At 42.6% G+C, this 13,088-nt stretch overlaps 1 protein-coding gene across 1 annotated transcript in view; it reads right to left on the bottom strand.

Moving 5' to 3' along the window:
• Window positions 1-13,088, bottom strand: part of LOC125247050 — an 84,336-nt gene that overhangs the window by 10,772 nt on the left and 60,476 nt on the right. Inside the window, exons 6-10 of the mRNA XM_048158216.1 lie at window positions 9,157-9,249; window positions 8,986-9,063; window positions 1,736-1,780; window positions 1,518-1,595; window positions 1,341-1,369 (exon numbers count right to left, since the gene is read on the bottom strand). Coding sequence (XP_048014173.1) covers window positions 1,341-1,369; window positions 1,518-1,595; window positions 1,736-1,780; window positions 8,986-9,063; window positions 9,157-9,249 — 323 coding nt within the window. The remainder of the gene's footprint in view (window positions 1-1,340; window positions 1,370-1,517; window positions 1,596-1,735; window positions 1,781-8,985; window positions 9,064-9,156; window positions 9,250-13,088) is intronic.

The following is a 13,088-nucleotide window of genomic DNA, read 5'->3' as shown; positions in this document are numbered from 1 at the left end:
CAAGGAGGGTCTGCTTTTAGCTGTTACGCCAGCCGCAGCTGGAACCAGCTTCAAGAAGAGATCAGGTGTGCTCCAACAGTAGCCACATTCAAATCCAGACTCAAAACATATCTTTTTATCTATGCATTTGCTGATTGAGCACTGTGCTATGTCCGAACTGTTTGCATTTTATTTTATACGTATTATCTTTTTATTCTTTTAATTGCTTTTTTCCTGTTTTTATTTCATTTTTAATGTATTTTATATCTTTTATGTATCATCTTGTTATTTCTGACTTTTAATGCATTTTAAATGTTGCTGTCTGGTTGAAAGAGCTGGGAGAATTAGGAAGAAAGCATTTGTGATTAGGTTAAAATTTGGTAAATGTGGATAAGGGGACAAACCATGGGGAAATTTGAGCTGTGGTGAATGGTTAAGATATCTCTAGATTACAGTCAGGACACTTTCCAAAGGGGAAATTTGAATTGCATTGCATAGATAAGATATCTAAGGGGGATTAGGGCTGTGTGGCACAGTTTGAGGTGTCTTGGCAAAAGGGGAGATTGAAACTTTGTTTATCAGTTTGAAGTGCCTTAACAGACAGTGGTCCTGTTGTGTGAGGAAGATCCATTTAGATCTGCTCTGATGGATAGATCCATTTAGATCCACTCTGACGGACATCAACAACGACGAGAACAACAGCAACAACAACAAAAAAACTCCCTAAGACTTCCTGTTATTTTTACTGTTATTTCTATTCCTTATGTTATATTTTTATTCTTCTTCTTTATGTAAAGCACTTTGAATTACCATTGTGTATGAAATGTGCTATACAAATAAAATTGCCTTGCCTTGCCTTGCCTACAGTGTAATGACACCTTTTCCATTAATATGTTTTTGAACAACTGAAAAAAGCACAAATGTCAGGGCATGTCAAAACTTCTCCAGGGCCCCAAAAATCCTCAGACCCCAGAGGGTTAAGCTGGACAATGACAAAGTTTTCTTTAAAAGCTGCTGTGCAGCCAAACTTATATACCAGTTATCACTGTAAAGCTGCTTTGACACAATCTGCATTGGTAAAATCGCTATATAAATAAAGGTGACTTAACTTGACTAACTTTAACACTGTCAAATATACACAAATATACAGATTATTGAAGATGAATCATATTGTTCACTGGCAGTAGATGGATGTAAATGTTGATTGTGTCGTTGGCTCATCATATTTATTCTTATCTGTGAGTTTTAGACCAAAAACAGTACAGTACTAACCTGTCATAATCTGACTAATATGAGTGTCATATTTCATGGCTCAGAGCTTATAAACATGAATAACTCAAGGATCGACCTACAATACTCACCTCAGAGTCATCAGTTCCTCTTCTGTTATCTGAAACATAATATCAAGAGAATACTGATCAAAACCAAATACACAATACAGTCTCAAACACATAATATTTGTCTAAATTACATGTTTATTTTATCAGGTGTTTTGGACTTTTTGTCTGTTAGAAATATACGAAACTGTAAAAACTCACCGTCTCTTTTTCTGCGAATCATCCAGAGAATAAGAGCAGGAAGGAGAACAGCGAATGAAGCGACAACAATCACAATCACTGAGAGAGAGACGATATTACAGTCATATTAATACTGATGTCCACAGAGCTCATTTTCACTACAATGAGTTCATTTAGATCCTGATTCTAGAAAAACTCCAGAGTGTGAAAACTGAAATGAGGATGTTGTTCATACACACCTAGAGAGGTTGGAATCAGTTCTGTTGCTGTAGTTGATGTTACAACTATTAAAAACAAAATCATATTTGAATGCATGAACACATCATCAAGACATTTCTTTTACAAAGTGAGACTGATTTATTTAACTGCTGTAGTGTGCTGTGCTGAAGATGTTCACACGAACATGAGATCCATTCATCTTTGCTGATTCGTTTCAGCTGTTCGTCATTTCTGCCTGCGTTCGCGCTTTTGCGTCCGCAGCTGTTCTGTGTCTGTATTGATTGCTCTGGTTATTTCTCCCTGCTGTCTGTTCGTGTCTGTGTCGGGTAATTGTCTAACTGTTAGTGTGGCGTGCTACCGCAATATCTCTCTGCTACCGTTATAACTCTACTTGTGTGTGTGTTATCAGTCTGAGTCCCAGTCCCAGTACCAGCTCCAGTACCTGAACTCGTAGTCCTTCTGTCTGAGACTTCTGTCTGCAGGCCTGGTTTCTTCCATCTACCAGCCTGGGTGCTCTTCATCTACCTCCTGAGACACTCCAGATCGACCACCGAAGCAATTGTAGAACTGGGGCTTCCTTCAGGGAATGAACTATTGCTATCTCTTCTGTTCTCCAGCTGCAGCGTGCCGTGTTACGACGCCTGGCAGATTGATTATGTTCTATTTTGTTTGGGACTCTAAATAAATTCCGTTAACCTGCTCCTTTTGCCTCTGGGTCTTCTGCAGTCGCATAACAGAATTATCCAACCAAACATGGACCCGACGAAGGAGGGACTTATCCGTTCTGCTGTGGAGATGCAGGGTGCTATGCTCGGCAGGCATGAGGAGGAGCTTTTGGCTACGAGATACGCTGTGGAGAACCTCGCGGGCCAGGTGACAGACTTAAATCGCCCGACTGCGCCAGGATTGCTTTTGTGATTTCATTATTGACGGGAAGAGCGTGGGACTGGGCCATGACGGTCTGGGAGGCGGAGGTGGAATGCTGCCAGTCTTTCACCTCCTTTAAAGAAGAAATTATTAAGGTGTTTGATCGATCCGTGAGTGGGCATGAGGCTTCTTGTCAGCTTGCTGTGCTGCGCCAGGGGAAGCGTTCTGTCTCGGACTACTCCATCGAGTTTCGCACACTCTCTGTGACATGTGAGTGGAATGAACCGGCTCTGACTGCACGTTTTCTGGAGGGTTTGTGTCCCGAGATAAAGAATGAGATTTATGCACATGAAGTCCCCGCTGCTTTCGACCAGATGGTGGAATTAGCAATCCGACTGGAGAAACGAGCTGACCTTCGGCGTAGTGCCCGCGGCGCGCAGCTGGTACAATCCTCTCCTCAACTTGCGCCCGCTGCGGTGTCTTTCGATGCTGCCCAATTCCCTGAGCCTGTGCAAACTTCGGGCATTCGCATCTCCCCCGCCAAATGCCAGCGCCGTATCCTGCATCACCTCTGTATGTACTGTGGGCGTTCGGGATCTAGTCGCAGTCTGTCCGTTAAAAGAAAGCGCTCGCCAGTAGACCGGGGATTACTGTTGAGCACTGCTTCACACTCCCCTCCTGCTCAGACTGTCACCACACTCCCTGTCATCCTCCAGTGGGCAGGGGCTTTTGCATCGTGTCAAGACTTCATTGATTCAGGGTCGGAGGGAAATTTTGTGGACGAGGAATGGGCTCAGGAAAGGAACATTCCTGTCCGCAAGTTAGAAGATCCTACCCTGTATCCTGTTCGCGCTAGACGGCAGTGAGCTGCCTGGCATTCGCTATGTCACCATACCAGTGAGTCTCACCATCTCTGGCAATCATCAAGAGACTATTTCTTTTTCTATTTTTCATTCTACTGTTGTCCCTATTGTTTTGGGTCATCCCTGGCTTGTCCAACATAATCCTCAGATTAACTGGGTTGAGGGGACTATTCAGTCCTGAAATTTGTCATGTCACGTTCAATGTCTTGTATCTGCTGTCCCTGCTGTTTCTTCTGTCTCTGTTTTTCAGGAAAAACCTGGTGATTTGTCTGGAGTGCCGGAGGAGTATCACGATTTGCAAGCGGTCTTCAGTCATTCCCGGGTTGCATCCCTTCCTCCTCACCGTCCGTATGACTGTAGCATTGAATTACTTCCTGGTACTACCCCCCTCGCGGTCGCTTGTATTCATTGTCCGCCCCAGAGCACGAAGCTCTTGAGAAATATGTTTCTGAAAGTCTCGCCACAGGGACCATTGTCCCACCCACCTCGCCTGCCGGGTCCTTGCGTCCTTGTATAGATTATCGAGGGCTCAATGACATAACAGTCAAGAATCGTTAACCCTTGCCTTATGTCATCGGCCTTTGAGATCCTGCAGGGAGCTCAGGTTTTCACGAAGCTTGATCTCCGCAACGCTTACCATTTGGTGCGTATAAAGGTGAGCGACGAATGGAAGACGGCGTTCAACACACCGCTCGGGCACTCTGAATATCGGGTTCTTCCATTCGGCCTTGTCAACGCACCGGCTGTTTTTCAGGCACTGGTAAATGATGTCTTGAGAGACATGATTAATATTTTTGTTTTTGTTTACCTTGATGACATTCTAATTTTTTCGCCTTCTCTCCAAGCGCACGTTCAGCATGTTTGTCGTGTCTTTCAGCGCCTCTTAGAGAATAAGCTCGTTGTTAAGGCCGAGAAATGCGTCTTCCACGCCCAGTCAGTATCATTCCTTGGCTCGGTGGTATGCCGGACCCCGGGAGACAATTCACAGTTGAAGTCGATGCCTCTGATGTAGCTGTTGTCGTGGTACTTTCTCAGCGTTCCCCCGTTGATGAAAAGGTCCACCCTTGTGCTTATTTTCTCATCGTCTTTCACCGGCCGAACATAATTATGATATCGTCAATCGCGAGCTTCTCGCCATCCGCTTGGAGTTGGGTGAGTGGCGCCACTGGCTAGAGGGTTCTGCTACTCCGTTCATTGTATGGACGGATCATAGGAATCTCGAGTATATCTGAACAACAAATCGACTAAATGCCCGTCAGGCTCGTTGGGCGCTTTTTTTGGCCGCTTTGATTTTACCATTTCGTACCGACCCGGCTCAAAGAACACTAAGCCTGACGCTCTCTCTCGTCAGTTCGGGTACCTTGGAGAGCGCATCCTCCACAGAACCTCTTGCCAGAGGGATGTGTGGTGGGGGGCGTGACTTGGGGTATCGAGAGACAGGTCAAGGCGGCTTTAACAAATGTTTATATTCCTCGTCAATGTCAGGTCAGTCAATGTAAGGTCATTTATTCGTTCCACAGTCCATGCGTCCCGCTGTCCTCCGCTGGGGACATTCTTCTAAATTGGTCGTTCATCCTGGGGTTAGAGGGACTCTCGCGGCTGTCAGTTAACATTTTTGGTGGCCCTCAAGGGCTCGTGACATGCGCTGGTATGTTGCTTCGTGTGCTGTTTGTGCACAAACTAAGTCGAATAATTATCCTCCCGCGGGGCTCCTTAGACCCCTCCTGATTCCATCTCGTCCATGGTCTCATATCGCCATGGATTTCGTTACTGGACTTCCGGCTTCAGCCAATAACACAGTCATCCTTACTATTGTAGACCGTTTTTCTAAAGCCGCCCACTTCGTTCCGCTCTGTAAACTCCTCTCTGCTAAGGAGTCCGCCCAAGTTGTCATCGAGCACGTTTTTCGTCTGCACGGTCTTTCCTTGGACATCGTCTCGGACAGAGGCCCTCAATTTGCATCTCAATTCTGGAGGAAATTCTGTGCTTCTGCCAGCTTGACGTCAGGATTTCATCCTCAGACAAACTAACCAAATTTTGGGTCATATGCTCTGTACTTTGGCCTTTTTGCAACCCTTCGTCCTGGAGCGAGCAGTTACCATGGGTCGAATACGACCATAATTCTCTCTCCTCCTCAGCCACCGGGTTATCACCGTTTCAGTCATCTCACGGCTATCAGCCTCCTCTGTTTCCCTCCCAGGAGACTGAAGCCTCTGTTCCTTCGGTCCAAGCGTTTATCCACCGTTGCCAACGCACCTGGAGGACAGTGAGATCCGCTTTATGTCGCAACAGAGAGCGTTCTCGTCGTACTGCCAATCGCCGTCGCATCAAAGCTCCCAGATACATTTGCGGTCAAAAAGTGTGGTTGTCCACTTGGGATTTGCCCCTGCAAAGTGAATCTCGCAAATTGGCTCTGCGCTTCATCGGTCTCTTTTCTATTATCAAAGTCATCAGTCCTGTGGCTGTCAAACTCAAATTGCCTCCCAACTTGCGGCGCGTCCACCCAGTCTTCCACGTTTCTTGTCTTAAGCCCGTTGTTCGCACTCCCGCCAGACCCACCCATTGTCTGGTTCTGGTCGAGGATTCCCATCTACAGGGTTAGGAAACTGCTGGACGTGCACCGCCAGGGGCGGGGCTACCAGTATCTGGTTGATTGGGAGGGTTACAGTCCAGTTACAGTCCGGTTACAGAGGAGCTGGATTCCAGCCCGGGACGTCCTGGACCGCTCGCTCATTGATGACTTCCTTCGCTCTCGCCAGTCCTCTTCCTCGGAGAGGGGAGGGGTACTGTCATGAGCCAGGTTTGATTGTTTCTTTGTTTTATGTCTTTTTCCTTCTTTGTTCATCTTTGCTGATTCGTTTCAGCTGTTCGTCATGTCTGCCTGCGTTCGCGCTTTCTCTCTGCTACCGTTATAACTCTACTTGTGTCTGTGTTATCAGTCCGAGTCCCAGTCCCAGTACCAGCTCCAGTACCAGAACTCGCGGTCCATCTGTCTGAGACTTCTGTCTGCAGGCCTGGTTTCTTCCATCCACCAGCCTGGGTGCTCTCCATCTACCAGCCTGGGTGCTCTCCATCTACTTCCTGAGACACTCCAGATCGACCACCGAGCCATTGTAGAACTAGGGCTTCCTTCAGGGAAAGAACTGTTGCTACCCCTTCTGTTCTCCAGCTGCAGCGTGCTGTGTTATGACGCCTGGCAGACTGTTTATGTTCTATTTTGTTTGGGACTCTAAATAAATTCTGTTAACCTGCTCCTTTTGCCTCTGGGTCTTCTGCAGTCGCATAACAGTAAATTATTTTATCCATTAAAACTCACCTTTGATCACCACTTAAAATAGCTTCAATGTAACTCTACACCCTTGCCTCATTTAATATACACAGATCAATGAATATGCAAATTAGCCCCACTTCCACATGTTCACGCCAGCTCAGAGAATCTACTGTTGCTGTAGCAACGGGCAATTTGTTGTTTGTGTTGTGGATATTTAAGAAAAAAGCTTTGCTTTTTAACAGCTATGTAACTGAACTGCTCACATATTTTCTGATGCTTAAATTGTGTTCTAAATTATGAATTGGTCAAACACGTTTGCAAAACGGTCTGAATCCGCTCGCATTCGTATGGACTGCTCTCTCACTGAATCACCTGAAGCGATTTCTTTGTAAAACACACAGTATCTGTCAGGTGACTCTAGATGACCTAGAGGCGAAAGTAGTTTGCAAAGTTTATTCAGTCCCAAATACAAACAGAAACAGACTGCCAGGCACGATATAGAAAACATGCTGCAGCTGGAGAACAAAGGATTATACAGCAGTCACAGAGTCACAGATCCTCAACAGAAGTGTAGTCCAACTGGAGTGAAGCGTAGACCGATGAAGATGGTCCAGGCTGGCAGAAAGAAGCAACCATGCCTGCAGACAGGTAACTCTGTACGGCTGATCAGGACAGCAGGAACACAATCGGGTTCTAGACTGGGACTGGGACTCAGACTAATAGCTGCTAACACATACACAAATCTCGTCAAGCAAGAGAGCGAGAAGCTCGTCACACTCACATACAACAATTCCTGGACACAGACAAGAACAAAGAACAGGGAAAAGTAGGCAGCGCAATCAGCGCGAAGACACAGAACAGGTGCGTGCATGGGAGCGCGAATGCCAGAGGTAACAGGGAACAGCTGAAACCAATGAAAGATGAATGATAGAGGGGGAAAAGACACCCAAAAACAAGAGTAATCAAACCTGGCTCATGACAGTATTGAGAGAACCAGCATTGTTTTTCAGGCGTTTTTCTCTGTGAACAGAAGTTTTCAGATTTAAAAACATTTAAAACATCTAGAGATAGAGCTACATTCGTTCTGCGGTACCTTTGTTCCCAGTGATGGTCTGAAAGGTGCGTAATAGTTAGGATATACATACTTATTTAACTTTTTAGTGTTAAATAAAAAACACTTTGTATCAGATGAAATTCTGCAGGCCCGTGCCTTCTCCGTATATGAAATACATGCACATCCTTGAATGAGCGCGGATTTCCAGCGTATTTACTTGAACTTATCAGGTAGGCTAATATCTTTGGTTTGATCCATTCCAGATGTGGCCAAAATCTGAATTTATAATGGACTGAATAGCTCTCTCAGAACTTGACGTGTGATTCCACACTGACTGAATATGCACATGAATCACGGTCACACACACATTCTCAGAGCAATATTGTTTTAGCTATGTTGTATAGTATTAAAATATTTCAAAGGACAAAAACATGAACTTTATTGGCTTTACTTCAGTTCAGCTGTCACTTTACTTTGGCGTGAGCCCCTATGCGCTCATACACTTGGCACAGCCCTTGCGACGGTTCTGTCATTAATTAATATGAATTATTATAGATAGCCTTTTGCTTGACTACATTATCAAACAGCTAGTAATGTGTTGCTAATGTTACACACACCGTTCCTGTTCTTTATCTCAGAGTCAGACAGCTGCCTTCTAACAATCAGTATCCTTACAAACGCTTTGAACAACTCAGAACGTCAGTGGAGAAAGGCCTATAGTTCATCATAACATCGTAATAGACTCGCTATATTGATAGATCTACACAATTTTTCACATCAACAGGAAAAATATACCGGGATAACCTGGCTTCTCTCAGGACTTTCCTGCTTCAGAGCAGTCATAGTTAATGATATGCTTAAGCCTGCCGGGAGGTTGTAGTCTGTGACGTCACAAACACCACTGATGTCAAACCACGGGTTTTAGACTGTCTTTGGCTTACTGCAGTTTCAAACATAAAATGCTCATCAATGTTGCTGACTTATGAATTTACACATGGTTTGCCTTAAAGCATATTAAAAACATTACATAGACATATAAACAACATTAAAAACTTGATTTTCACTACAGGGGGGGTCTGAAATAAATGCTCACTATGACTTCCTGTTTGTTTGTTTGTGTGAATGATTGAGGTCTATAAATTCAATATGGTTTGATAAGCTCTTCCTCAGTAACTCTCTGTAAACCACTGAAATAAGAAATACATGAATAAACACCTTGTTGTTCAGTAAATCCAGGTGTTTGAGCAGCTGCTGTCCTCTCAGAGTTTGGAGTATTTAATGACTTCTGATTCTCTGTACAAATGAAAGGATGGATTAATTAAAGCCAGTGTGAACCAGTGAAGTGAGAGACTGATGATGTGTGACAGTGATCATGTGATCATGAACCTTGTGTAGGAGCTGCTGCTGTAGTTTGGCTTGATTTCTTCTCAGAGTTTGAGCTGCTGACTGGAATCAGAAGATGAATGTTCAGATGTTCATCTGTAGGACATTAACATCATATTTTACAGTAGTAATAGTTGTTTCTCACCTGAATACTTGACAGTGTATCTGACTGAGGTCTGGAGTTGATTTCTGCGAGTAAGCTGACATCTCCACTCTCTGTTGTCATCTTCATTCAGGAGTGTTGTAGTCAGAGTGATGATACAGTGATCTGATGAGAATAATATCTGATATCTGGAGTCTGTCTTCAGATCAGCACCAGTCTGATTCACCCACAACAGCTGAAGTCCTTTAGAAGGGACCAAATAATTACAAGAGACTCCATCATATGAATACATCTGACAGGAGAGAGTCACAGAGCGACCTGGACTGATCTCAGTCTGTGGTGATGATGAGGATGATGATGAAGATGATGAAGATACTGAAACTGAACACAAGACACAAATCACAGACTCTTCAATCATCATGTGAGTTTAAAGGGAGAATCTGTCCTTTTTAAATTAGATAATCATAAAATTACCATGAAGAACATGCAGAAAAACAGGTGCAAAAAAATAAGTAACATTTCCTAGTTGTTCATCATTCACATATTGTAGGCAGATGTAATATCCATGATCATCTTCTGTGACGTTCTTGATGTTCAGAGAGCAGTCAGACCCCAGACTCAGTCTCTCATGTCTCTCTGTGTCTTTATTTATTATCCCTTGATCAATCAGATCAACAGACACAGCAGCTCTCCTGTAGCTCCATGTAGTTGATTTGCAGTCAGAAAGAGCATTATTACAGGGCAGACGGACATTTTCACCAGAACTGATGAACACATGAGGATCATCCACTCCACTGGTACCTGAAACACAGTATATTTGACTGATCTATGATATACTGAAGTCAACATTTGAAGTAGATCAAAACCTTTCTTCAAAGTTGTCTTAAAACCTTCTTCTTAGGACAACTGTGATGAACTTTTTTGATCCACTTCCAATGTTGACTACTGTACATTAATAAATGAAACATAAAGCATATCAAACAGTCTTTTCCCCTCACTTAAGACAATCACTCTCTAGAATAAAGTGTTTGTCTTGATCATGTAGCTGTTGAAATCTCTGAATATGAAGATAATTGTTGATCATCAGATGTTTGAGTGACTCTATGTCCAGTATCAGGAATAATACAGTATGATCTGTATGTATCAATACACAACTCTGAGATCACAACGTGAATGTGTGCAAGAATAAACTGAGCATGTTCAAATCAACTCTTTCCAGACTAATTCCACTAAATGTCTTTAGAGAAAATCCAGATTTCTTTACCTGTGAGAAGTGAAGAGAGAATGATCAGTCCCAGCAGACACAGATCACACTGATCGGCCATTTTCTGTTTCTGTCAGTCTTTCTCTTCATTATATAGTTACAGCTCCTCCTTTAATCATCATCAGCTCCTCCTGTGGTTGAGAACTTCCTCTGAACTCTAAAGTCAAGACAAGAAGTGATCTGTCACACAGTCACCGTCATGTTCTGTTTGTTTTGGTTTTCAATCGTCACATGTGCTTCTTTGCTCTAAGTTCCCACCACTCATCAGTCACCATGGACACTAACTCACCATCATTAGTTCATCTTCTGCTCTGTGTATATCAGTTCCTGTTTGTGTTCAGTTCAGTGTCCAGTCTCGTTTCAGTTATATATATGTGTGTGTTTTCCTGCTTGCTTGAAAACATACTGCTTGAAATTTTAACAGCAGCCATATCACCCTGTAGCCCAAGACTGGTTGCCCACTGAAGCTAAGCAGGGCTGAGCCTGGTTAGTACCTGGATGGGAGACCTCCTGGGAAAACTAGGTTGCTGCTGGAAGAGGTGTTAGTGAGGCCAGCAGGGGGTGCTCACCCTGTGGTCTGTGTGGGTCCTAACACCCCAGTATAGTGATGGGGACACTATACTGACAAAAAGCACCGTCCTTCGGATGAGACGTTAAACCGAGGTCCTGACTCTCTGTGGTCATTAAAAATCCCAGGATGTCCTTCGAAAAGAGTAGGGGTGTAACCCCGACATCCTGGCCAAACTTCCCCATTGGCCTCTGTCCATCATGGCCTCCTAATCATCCCTATACACTGATTGGCTTCATCACTCTGTCTCCTCTCTACCAATAAGCTGGTGTGTGGTGGGCGTACTGGCGCAATATGGCTGCCGTCGCATCATCCAGGTGGATGCTGCATATTGGTGGTGGTTGAGGAGATTCCCCCTTCAATATGTAAAGCGCTTTGAGTGCCCAGAAAAGCGCTATATAAATGTAAGGATTATTTATTATTATTATTATTATTTTGGTAACACTTTACAATACGAGGCACTAATATGCATTAATTCATACTTAACTAATGCGCAGATAATCATGAGTTAATGCATGACTGCATGAAGAAATAAACCATTTATTAATGATTACTACATCAGCAACTAATGAAGATTCTATTTGATTAATTGATAATAAATACATCTTTATTAATCTATTTATTGCTTAACAACATGTAGTATTGACTAATAGTGTAAATTAATCATTAGCTAATAATTTGTAAAGGTATAATTATGTTATGACTTGTTGAGACACATGACTGTATCAAAATTAATTCAAAACCCATAATCAATAACATATTGCTAATGATTAGTTAAAAGTCATGTTCACAGGTTTTAGCATGAATACATTATTAATCTGAGTTTGTTTTTCACGTATGCACCATGAGGCTTTTACTAGGTCTAAGGCTACTAAGTTTGTGCTTGTGAAACCACAAATTCTCAACCTTCAGAAGTGAAGCAGCTTAAATGAGCAGATGCATCAAGATCACACTTCATCTATATATATCTAGATGAATCATAGGAAGATAAATAATCTGTGATGCTTATTTTGTTTGGTCAAAGAACTTAAGGCTTACTTCACACACAAACAGTTTCATAAAAGTTTGCTGTGAACTAAATACTCTTATGGTAAAGCAGCATAATTCCCAATGTTAAATATGTATAAAAAGGTTATCTTAAAAGATAATATAAAAGCACACTTACTTTCATCCCATGAAATCACATCACACAAATCTAAAACTGATGGCTAAAAAAAGTTTGTATATCAAAGCATCATTTGGTTAAATTCTAAATTGCCCTTATTGTTATCCAAACTGTAATTGTTAAATTTTCTCATTGTAAGTTAATTGAACGCATTTTTTTAGAGTGTACAGTTATGAAATATGCACATTTCTTTTTTTTTTTCACACTAGTACAGAGTTTGTGTTTGTGAAACCACAGACAGACCAGATCTTCAGAGGTGTTGATGAGCTAAACCACTTTACATGATCTGATTCATCAACATCACACTTCAGATATAGATACTTCTCCGAAAGATAAATACATCTGAACATATACATATTGGTTATTTCTTTTGTCGGCTTAAAGCAAAGGTTTTCAATTGTTTGATACCAATGAACCTCAAATAAGATAAATGACCTTTGATCGACCCAATGATCAGATCTAAAGCTCTAGATCAGGGATGGGCAAACTAAGTACCCCTTAGTTTGTTAATTTTCCTGGTTGTTACCCCCTTATTCCCAAAACTTTACATATTGTTCCCTTATACCTTCACATACATACTTTATAGGTACATTATAATTACTGAAAGGTACTCTGTTAATTTGTTTTACTTGTTCAGTACTTTTTGGGCTGTAATCTAAAGCATTACCAACAAGTCTGTACTGTTTCCTTCTAAGCCCTGTGTAAAACAATATATGAAGGATTGTATTTCTCCATACAACCTTTCCTTCCCCTGTGTTATTCTGTGTATTGTATCTTACTCTATGCGTAACCTTTTCTCTAGTTTTAATTGAGCGAGGTGTCTGTGTGCGGTGCA

This window comes from Megalobrama amblycephala, linkage group LG1 (genome assembly GCF_018812025.1).
Source record: "Megalobrama amblycephala isolate DHTTF-2021 linkage group LG1, ASM1881202v1, whole genome shotgun sequence".
NCBI lineage: Eukaryota > Metazoa > Chordata > Actinopteri > Cypriniformes > Xenocyprididae > Megalobrama > Megalobrama amblycephala.
This window is presented reverse-complemented; position numbering and strand designations above follow the sequence as displayed.